At 37.1% G+C, this 11,222-nt stretch overlaps 3 protein-coding genes across 3 annotated transcripts; all 3 read left to right on the top strand.

The window, feature by feature from the left end:
- Positions 1-2,456: 2,456 nt before the first annotated feature.
- LOC105341482 (acetylcholine receptor subunit alpha-1-B-like) lies at positions 2,457-3,593 on the top strand. The gene has a single exon (XM_011448034.4). The coding sequence runs from the start codon at positions 2,457-2,459 to the stop codon at positions 3,591-3,593; it is 1,137 nt and encodes a 378-aa protein (XP_011446336.3).
- Positions 3,594-4,769: 1,176 nt separating this feature from the next.
- On the top strand, positions 4,770-6,158 carry LOC105341481 (neuronal acetylcholine receptor subunit alpha-6). Its single transcript, XM_011448032.3, has one exon. It carries the CDS (start codon positions 4,770-4,772, stop codon positions 6,156-6,158), a length of 1,389 nt encoding a protein of 462 aa, XP_011446334.3.
- A 3,429-nt stretch (positions 6,159-9,587) lies between these two features.
- LOC105341467 (neuronal acetylcholine receptor subunit alpha-6-like) lies at positions 9,588-10,877 on the top strand. The gene has a single exon (XM_011448016.4). The coding sequence runs from the start codon at positions 9,588-9,590 to the stop codon at positions 10,875-10,877; it is 1,290 nt and encodes a 429-aa protein (XP_011446318.2).
- Positions 10,878-11,222: the final 345 nt, after the last annotated feature.

The following is an 11,222-nucleotide window of genomic DNA, read 5'->3' as shown; positions in this document are numbered from 1 at the left end:
ATAGGAATTTAAATTTGGTGAAAAAATGGAATTTCTACATTTATTAATCATGTTGAAAGACCGGTGTATTTGGTCATAGGGACAATTTTCTTTACATTGATTAGTGTTGCCATAAAAAAAGTCGTGGACAAATACAAATACATGTATTGTTGTGTCTGTCCTTGGTGTCCATATTTGGTGTAAACAAACGTGTGTGTGTGTGTGGGGGGGGGGGGGGGGGTCCGAGGCCAATTTTCTATGCAAATTTTTCCTAAATTTTAAATTTTCAGGGGATCCGGACCCCCTCTAGATCCGCGCTTGAGTCTTAAACCCACTAAAGCAATGTTATCTGACTGAAATGAAACCGAAACTGGATTTCCCAGTCATTCTAGATTATGTGTACATGTTGATTACCATTTTTATTAACCATGTGATAGTAACTTTTAAAATTGTTTTTATCATTATTGTATATTATATTATGTAATAAAAAGAAGGATCCCAAACTCATTATACAATTACTTCTTGTGAGTTTTTTATTCTATATTGAGAAAAATGAAAACGAGCAATTACATGTAGTTACATCAGTTTAAAAGTGAAACATATTTATACCGTTTACGATGTTTTTGCTGTTTATTGGCAAAGTTCTTTGAAAGACTCCTGGCAAAGTTTCAAATGTATCGTCGTGATATGAAAAAAAAAATTAAAATAGATTATGGAACTTTTTAACTCTTGAATTAAACAGTAAAATGACTTAAATAATTTTAGATTTGGTGCGCACAAAATTTCAAAATTTTCATTATCATATATAGAATGTAGATATTAATACAATGTAAACCTTCTTAATGCACTGTAGACTTCAAAATTTTTATCTTATCTGAAATGTTTCAACGTATTCTAAAATAAGACTATACGAGGAAGTAAAGTATGTTTTGGCAATCTAGAGACTTTGAATGATAATTAAAAAGATACAGATTTTTGTATTAATGTCGTTTCCAAAATAGATGTTTTATAGAAAAGGTCATATATTTCAAACAAGTTTGCTGGTTACGTTTCCTTACTTGCAAGTTTTCAGATTATAAAACACAAACACAAGGTCATTGAAACACTTAAAGAATGTAAAATCCAAATATAATGAAGTTAAAAAGACACACTATATATGATTAAAAAGTATCGATGATATAAAATGATGGTTTAAAATTGTATTTACATAGATGTGCATATATTGAATTTGCGCTTCCTTGAATTGTAGAATCCATGAATGTGAGAAAAACAAAAATTATAACAGAAGGTAATGCTTGAGGAATTTATAATTACTCGGAATAAATTGAGATTTTTGGAAGAGAGCTACAATTTTTATATACTGATTTAGATAGGGAACTCCAAAAGAAGTCTAATGAGACGTGTATTTTTGGTTATGGAGGTTCAAACATGATGACAAAAACATTTTTTTTTTCTAAATGCAGAGTAAGTATCTATACATTACTTTAGCCATATCGACACAAACTAGGATGTTTCCGATAAGCGGAAACACAACGTGTTTTTTCTCGACCTCTGCCGGAAAGACAAGCAGGGCCGCCGAAAGCATAATTATTATGTTTTAGGAAGATTAACTCTTGCTAAATATATGGTTAAAATCACTCGAGTTATTACGCATTCTACACAAACAAATAATGTTCTTCACAAAATTTAAATAGACTTGGAATGGGAATGGGTTTTCCTTACACGGGGTCTTTAAATTTATCATTTACACCATAGGAATTTTGACCTGAAACAAACTTTTCCAGTGTTCACTGGTGATGCTTGCTCATGAATATTAATTACAAGTGAAGAGTCAATAAATTTTAAATTAATACAAATTCCCGAATTTTCATAAAATCCCCTTTTATTTATATAGTGTGTACAGAGTACGTCAGTACCTACCTAAATGTATTCATGCATCGACAAAATTCAAAATTAAAGCAAAATATTGTGCAAAGAAAGGCCATGACAATTAAAGGCATTGGATTTCATAAGTCTGTGGCCCATTTTTAGGACAACACGCGTTTCACCTTAACCAGGGGAGATTCAAAGGAATCTTTATGTATTATAAATTTTCAAAATGAGGTCAAATGAACCCATAACTGTCAGGAATTCAATCATGCCAGTAACCTTTAATATGTCGTGAATTTAAAAGTAAAACTTGAAACCATTTGCTAGAACAATACACCAAACAAAGGCTTTTTAAGTTCAAAGTTAGCTAATGTACTGCCCTTACGAAAACGCAGCTTTCCTTGCGATTACGCATGGATAATAATATTAGTAGACATTTTGCAAAACAGAAAATCTTTCAAGTACTTAGAATCAAAGTAAAGGGATAAAATCTAACCAAAATTATGTTTACCAAATCATTATGGACTTTGATAGTATTTGCAATTCTAAGACTTCCATCCTCCAACGGTTCGTTGACAAGTACAACAGTGAAATCATATTTGACGGACATGAAGAACAATTATGACAAGAACATATTCCCGAAGCACAAAACCCACGGACAAGTGTCCGTAATGATGGGTCTCCAGCTGATCTCCATCAACGGATTCGATGAAGTCGCAGGCATTTTAGAACTTGTCGCCAAATTGAAAATCTCGTGGACTGACGAGAATTTACAGCGACTGTATGCGTCAGCCTATGCTGACATCTCCGAGGCCCTGGTTCCGCAAAACGATGTCTGGCTACCACCCGTAACCGTCTACAACTCAGTGGAGTCCTTAAAGATGGTCGGTGATTCCTCGTATCACGTCCGTGTTATCCCCGGTATCGGATGGATTCAATGGATTCCAGGAGTGATAACCAAAACCAGTTGCTCGGTGGATGCTACCTACTTCCCCTTTGACAAACAGGTTTGCGATATCACCTTCACTAACTGGGGATACACCGAATCAGAGATGAACCTGTATTCTAGGGACGAGGTGATTGACTTGAGTTTATTTACACAAAACGAGCAATGGTCCCTAGGAGAGTCCAAAGTTTCCAATTCCTCAACAGGAGGCCTTTCTTTCCTTACATTTTCCGTGACTCTTGAACGTCAACCAACATGGTTTCTTCTCAACATGGTATTACCCATAATCCTCATCGGCTTGCTGACAGGCCTTGTCTTCCTCATGCCGGTGGATGATGGAGAGAGGGTGGGTTACATCATTACGGCATTCCTTACTTTTGCCTTCTTTCTCGACATGATATCTTCCAATTTGCCTCATACTTCGAACCCGATGGCATTGGTAGTCTACTTCCTAACCGTCATGGTTTACCTCTCGTCTGCCTCTACTGTGGTGACCATTCTAACGCTGAGAATCTACGACAAATCGACAGAGGTCCCCAAATGGTTGAAAGTCGTCGTTGCAATAATCCTGGCCAGGTACTGCTGTCCAAAGAAACAACTGTCTGACGAAGAAATGGCCGGCTGGGCGGCCCCTGAGAAGAAGGAGGATGTTAAGCCGGTGATTCTGGGACCCACAGAAAACATCACGTACCGTCTGGTGGGGCTGGCGCTGGACATTCTGTTCTTCGTGTTGTTCATTCTGATTAACCTTGTCTGTACGATTATCTTCTTGGTCCCTCTCTCCACTAACGGATCCTAAACTGGACTGTGTGAAATGTGTTTTTTACTTCGTTTATTCAAAAAGTTTTGCCCCTTCTTTTGTTTACGCCTTATATACATGTACCAATAAATCGAATGCATTGAATTGAAATAAAATTTTGTTTGTTAAATGTCAAAATAAAATGTTTTTACTAGTGTTTATTGTTTAGTATCTAAACTAATGGAAGAAAGTCAACTCAACACCACTAAAAATAGATAATTATATTGATTAAAAGGTGGTTTAAAATTACGAGCGAAAAAAGATTGGTTTAATTAAATACATGTATATATTTTTTTTGTAAAAATTGTAGGAAAAACGAATTTATCAAACATTTCTTATTCAGTAAAAACACATATCTTTACATTATGTTGTTTGAGATCAAAATTACTAAAAATGATTGCAATCTGTAAACTTTAGGCTGCCTAAATTGCAATGACTAGTTTATGAAATTCCGCATTGCTCCATGCTAATTCTACGACATATAGATCCGTCTCAATGTTCCATGTCCGTAACCTATTTCTAATTTGACTATTGAAGAAAAAAGGCAGATATTTCTTAAGTACTTGAAAATTTAACAGCAAACGTATATGCAATATAGAAAAAAATAAATTGGTTCTAAAATCCATCTCGTTGCCAAAATCGCTAACAAAATAACTGAAATGTATCCATTGAAAATAATTTTATTTTTATTTTAAAAGAAATATTTCAGTAAATTAATTATTGAGAATTATCTAAAGGTTTAAACTGTAGATATTACTTGTTTAATTCATTTCGTACAAACATAGTTTAGAATAGCATATTTAAGATTGAAAATCTTACTGATTTTTATAATTCATAATATTTATTATATTTATCTTACTTAGATAAGTATTTATGGAGGGGTATTGCAATGAAGGGCATGGTGAATCGTAATATTCTTTATCTATTGTTCCTTTAGAAAATCATTCGAGATTGAATCGATTCTGTTTAGGCTAAGCAGTTTAAGTTGTATCAAATTTCTAATTTTATTAAAATTTAGCAAAAGGTTTTGTTTTCTTTTGTTTTTGTTACAGTGAAATTTATGTAGCATGGTTCTTTATAGTCTTGAGCCACACTTCATGTTTCGTTGCACAAATCAAAGTCTAAAATCTCAAGCTCGGAGTTTCGGATCTACGTATATCTACGATTGGTAAAAAAATGAAGATCATTACATTTTCTTTCCTTGTTATTTCGGCTTATCAATTTTCATCAGTCGATGGAACTTACTACAAAGAGAAGTTTGATTCTTTTATAAAGACCTCCGCCTTCAGCTATTATGAGAAGAAAATCCGACCAATCGCCGACCAGTCACAAGCCCTGGACGTTCAAATCGCGTACAGCGCTGTGTCCATTAACGGACTGGACGCTGCAGGTGGGGTTCTGGACATCGTGGGAATACTGACCGCCACATGGCAAAATGATTTACTCATTTTTAACACCTCCACCGACTGGAACGGACTGGAAGGACTCTTGTTTCCGCAAGATAAATTTTGGCGTCCCACATTAGTACTGGACAACTCGGCAACATCTTTGACTGAGGTGGGTGACAGTTCCTATCGCATTAGAATCGATGCTAACGGAAAACATGAGTGGGTCATTGGACTAGTGGCTTCATCAGCCTGCTCTGTCGACGTCACAAACTTTCCATTCGATAGCCACTCTTGTGAACTTATTTTCACTCCATGGGGAACAACAAGCTCGGAAGTGACGTTATCACCCAACATAACAACTGTAGATCGAACCCATTATTCGGAAAACGTCGAGTGGACATTTGTATCCTCGTCCATTACATCCAGCATAGAGAACAACGCGTCATACCTGACAATAACCATAGACTTGAAGAGAAACCCGGGTTATTTTTTCGTGAACCTGATAATGCCAATAACCGTGGTTGCATTGCTCAACATTCTGGTTTTCCTGCTGCCATCGGAGTGTGGGGAGAGGGTTGGATATGCCGTGACAATATTTCTGACTTTTGCAGTTTACCTGGACATCATTACGGCCACACTACCCAAGTCCACCGATTCTACCGCCAAACTATCGAATTACCTGATATCGATGGTGATTCTCGGGGCGTTGACAAGTTTGATGATTATAGTGTCGTTGAACGTATACCACAGGGATGAAGAGGCGCCGATACCTCCGTGGCTAGTCAAACTATCGACCTGTCTGCATTGTAAATGTGGAAAGGGGGAAACAAAACTAGCCTCTGTTGCTCCATCCCGAGCTTCAAGTCCAAATCCCAAACTGAAAAACATGATCAGTCCCAGAGCGATAAACATCGGCATTGGATCGCGGCGTAACTCTTTTGAGGTGGAATTGCAAAAGCTCGATGGCGGCAAAAGACAGGTTCCCTTGGCCTATCACGACAAGACTCCAATGATGAACTACGCTAACGAGAGCGTATATGGCGATGACGAGGAGGAGGAAATAGACGTAGACTGGCATTACGTCTCCACGTCGCTGGACTACCTCTTCTGTTTCATCACCTTCTGGGTCACCCTGGGCCTGACCTGCTTCTTTATTGTTCCATTGGCACTTGTGTGATCTCTCGTGCAATTACTGTACTATACTTAAATATCAAACTAAAATTCTTGAAGAAAAATTGTATGCTTGAAATGAAAATGATATCATACCGGGATATTATGAAAATAAAGCATGTGTTATCAAATGATTTTCTTGTAATTCAACATATTCTAGATAATTTTTTTAACCGCTTTGCGACACCTTCTACACAAGCTACTGACTAACTTCTATTGAAGCGAAAAGTCCAAATTTCTTCAGCTACCTTTAATAAGAGGCCAATAGGCCTTAACGGTCACCTGAGTACATATAACCCATACACAAACTTGTCGAGGAGTCTCATGTATTCATTTAATTGGGTTTCATTCTGAGTAGAAAAATTATAAATTTGTAATGATGACCACCTCCATGCCTGAATTCTGTCCCGAGTTTTTGCTTCCACCACTTTTTGCTTGATATTTCGATAATCATTAATAGCTTAGTGCTCAAACTACGTTCATTCACTAATATGAAAAATGTCCCTATGATCTGTTTTGAAACGCCCCCTCTACCGCTTCAGGTTTCAATACACATCCCAAAATAAAAAGTCTACGGAAATTTTGTATTGCATCAGCCATTAATAAGCCCGGATGATAACGTTGAAAAATTGCGCAAGGTATCCCGAGTGCTTCCGAATGGAGAAAAGATGTAAACAATTTCCATTATAAATCTGTAATTTTTTTCGTTCCTATGAACTTTTAGGAGTGAAAAATGATAATTGTTCAATGAAGATATATTGGATATATTCCCTTTCATCGATTTCAACTGTATTTCTTTCACATGTATGTGTATTTTTATTAAAAAATATTAATCATCATGATGGAAGCAATAACTTGGGGCAGACTATAGGTAAGTTATTGACTCACTACGGAAATATATTGGGTTGATCAATCTCGCAGACGGCTCGGCTTCGCCTCGCCATCTATGAGATTGATCAACTCAATATATTTCCGTAGTGAGTCAGTAACTAACCCAGGAAGTAATAATATGCATTAACACTATATTGCCATATTGCCCCCATGTCCTGAACCCCTGACCCAGGGGCCATGAAATTCACAATTTAGGTAGAGGAGTTGTTGGACATAATAACCATGTATTCATTTTTTTGCCCACATTTTTGGAAGTAAAGAAGAAGATTTTTTAAGATTTAATACATTTTTACTATATGGCCATATTGGCTCCACCCTAGAGCCTGAACCCCTGACACAGGGGTCATGAATTTCACAATTTTGGTAGAGGGCTTCACGAACATCATAACCATGCATTTAGTTTTTAACAAATATATATGGGTGTAGAGAGGAAGATTTTTAAAGATTTAATACATTTTTACTATATGGCCATATTGGCCTCACCCTAGAGCAAGTACCCCTGATCCAGGGGCCATGAATTTCACAATTTTGGTAGAGAGCTTCATGGACATCATAACCATGCAACCAGTTTTTCCACACATCTGTGGGAGTAGAGAAGAAGATTTTTGAAAATTTGGCTTTTTTGCATATTTGGCCCCAATTGTGGTGCCCTTGGGGTGGTAGAGCCACGAATTTCACAATTTATATTCTTCTTACCATAGAGATGCATCACACTAAAAATGGTAACAATCAGCCTTGTAGTTTTTTAGAAGAAGTTAAAATGTAAAATTGTTAACGCACGACGCACGTCGCACGATGCACGACGACGGACGAAAACGGATAGCAATAGGTCACCTGAGTTTACTAATCCTAAATAACCTTGTCATCGTTCTTTTATATTAATCTGGAAATTTGAATTCACAAGAGCATGTACGTGAAATACTAATTAAACAATAGAATGTCATCTTTGGTGATTCGTGCGAGGAGTGAAGGTAGCGACATTGCAAAAAAAACCAGAAAACAAAAAAAAAACTTTTTTTCTGCATTAATCGCTACTTTCATAATCCCTGTGAATAATCAAAGAAAGCATTTTATTGTTTATTTCTAGATCTTTCATTTACCAACTAATGAATTGATCATTACGTAAAAAGTAACTAAATTTAATATGTTAATGTACATTTTATTTAAAAAAAAATATATACAAGTATAATTAAAATAGTCATGCTATATATTTTTTTTGTTAAAATAAATTATGTTAGAAAGGATAGTACATGTACATTAGATAAAAGAAATAGCCATGTCGTTTTATATGGGAATTTAAGGTCAGACGACACGTTCCTCAATTTTATATAACTTTTTCCAGGAATTTGTTGATGGTTTACTACTGTTTTGACAAGCTTTCTTGCAAAAAATTAGGGTACCTTACCAGGCATTTCTGCAAAATACTAGAGTATGCAATTTCCTATACCATCTTCTTGAAAATGCACTTGAATTGCTGATATAAAAATAAATACATATACAGCACAGTAAAGTCACTATATTGGTACTCTATCTCTGCCGAGTCGGGTCTTTGAACTCACGACCTCAAGAACCTATACGCTTCTGGCATTGATCGGCCACGGTTCTAACCACTCGGCCATCTAGACACATAACCACATTCAATTATATTGTAATCATTTTTAAAATAATTATAAAATAAATATTTTTTATTGGAACTCTTTATTACGAGGAGATACAAAAAAAAATTCTCGAGGAACGTGTCGTCTGACCTTAAGTCTGACATGCATCATAGTGATTATTTCGTGCAGTTCGTGATTTTTCTTAATCATAAGTTGCTTGAGGTACATGTATCAATGGAAAAATGATTAGAACTGGATAAGAACTGGATCGTTTCAGTCCAGTCAATTTCTATAGAGTTGTGAATTACAACCAATTTCCGTAAAAAATAGAGGAAATTGCACTCTGTGGATGTCAATGTTATTAGATGTACTCCTACTAGTACATAATTAAGTACAGATGTACTCTCCCTTTAATTTTCTCACCATTGCTCCTCAACTCTTACGCGCAAGCAGATTTTGCCGTAATCCAGTTACTTATATATACATGTTATATTTTCAAGATATTAATTAAAATACCTTAACATATGATAACGTAGTATGTGTTTTGTAATTAGCTTGTACTAAAAATCAATTGCCCAAACAATGTAAAGAAAATCGTAACAAAATATATTGAAGCAACCGCTGCTTCGCAACGATATTACAAAACAATTTTAATAATACAACTTGTGCTAAAGTCGATGTTCAAAAATTGAAAACTCTGGTTTTGACAGGTATTAATCATGACATATCTATTTATCTGCAGGTGTGTCAAGACAGCTAAAAACCCAATGTGCCGTGGTGATAAACCTCAAAGAACAATCGGTTCGCCTTTCACGTTTGTTAGCAATGAAAATGATACCCTTATCAACGAAAACATACTCCGTTACGCTCATTGTCGTCTGTAGTTTGAAACTTAGAAAAGATATTTCAATGTCCATAAGTGTTATTATAGCAAGAGCAAGAAAATGATGTCGATAAGAATAACTCTTGTTATCACCTCTTGTATGCTGACTGCTTATTCAGCTGCTTGGAACTCCACAGATGTCACTACACTCCTCTCCTCGTCCACTTTCACTGGCTACGACAAGCGCATCCGTCCGCGGCAAACCCAAGCCGACGTCGTCGACGTTTACATCAAGTTCGGATTGACGGCCATTACCGGACTGGACGAAATAGGCGGGACGCTTTACCTAGTCGGTTATTTGGACGTGACGTGGAGGGATGACCTCATCGCGTGGAATACCGGGAACGTGGATGAGATGATGATGTCACACACGGACATTTGGACCCCGGCCGTGACGCTGTATACCTCGGTGAGTTCTCTCTCGGAACTGGGCGCTTCTGATGACCCGGTCAAGATTCTTAAAGACGGGACGATAACTTGGCGACCTGGTCTGGTAATCGAGAGCGGCTGCGCCATTGATGTTAGTTACTATCCGTTTGACACTCAGACTTGTTCCATAACGTTTCTTCCGTGGCAGTACACAAGTGATCTTGTGCATCTAATGCCGAACGCCTCGAAAGTCGATACTTCAATCATGCAAACTAACTCGGAGTGGGATTTGACGGAAACGTCAGTCAAAAATACCTCGGGTGTGTTTACAGAAGTCTCTTTTGAACTGACCATAAAGCGTCGTCCACAATACTTTATTCTCAACATGGTCCTTCCTATAATTCTTATCGGACTACTAAACGGGTTCGTTTTTGTGATGCCTTTTGATCAAGGAAGAGTTGGTTTCATCATCACAGGATTTCTCTCAATTGGCGTGTTCTTGACTGTCGTCGCAGACGTCCTTCCCAAATCTTCGAACCCGATGTCTTTACTTGCGTACTTCATCATCTGGCAGCTCATGCTGGGTGCGCTGTGCACACTGGAGGCCATCCTGACGCTGAAGATCTACCATCGGCACGGGAAGATGCCGCTTCCTGCGTCCCTGAAGAAGTTCCTGTCCGTCCTCTGGTGTTATCCGTGTCGCGGGAAAAGCGTGGAGGATGAGAAGCCGCCGAAAGGATACACATTCTACCGGAAGCGGTACCAGCTGCACTCCGCCTCGGTGTTCGTGAAAGAGTTCAAGATGAAAAAGAAGGCGGATAACAATGAGGACAAGGATGATCCGGAAATGAAAGAGAAACCCGAACCCAAAGTGTCCTGGAAAACGCTTGGGGCTACTCTAGACATCCTGTTTTTCTTTATGTTTATCGTTCTGAATATTGCTATCTATATGATGTTCTTGGTCCCATTAGCAAATGCAGCATGAACATAAACAGCTGAAAATCAGGACTTATAATATAAAAATCTAGTGAATGATATACATTTTACTATAATTCATGTAAACAATTTCTTGACAAAGTTTATAAGAGCTTAGATAATTTTATACTTCACAGATGGGGTTTATAAAAAAAATCCAGTTTCCATGTTTTGTTTCAAATATATTAATATTTAAAATCAAGAAAACTCACGATGCCAATAAATTAGAAATGTACAACTTTGTGTGTTGCTTTTTGGGAGTTGATTTTAATCAACTCTCCTATGCAGTTACTCAGACAAACCAAAAGTGAAACAGTGTTTGGACCTCAGCACAAATCATTGCTGCAGACAAGAC

The sequence above is a fragment of the Magallana gigas genome, chromosome 7 (genome assembly GCF_963853765.1).
Source record: "Magallana gigas chromosome 7, xbMagGiga1.1, whole genome shotgun sequence".
NCBI classification, from domain to species: domain Eukaryota; kingdom Metazoa; phylum Mollusca; class Bivalvia; order Ostreida; family Ostreidae; genus Magallana; species Magallana gigas.
This window is presented reverse-complemented; position numbering and strand designations above follow the sequence as displayed.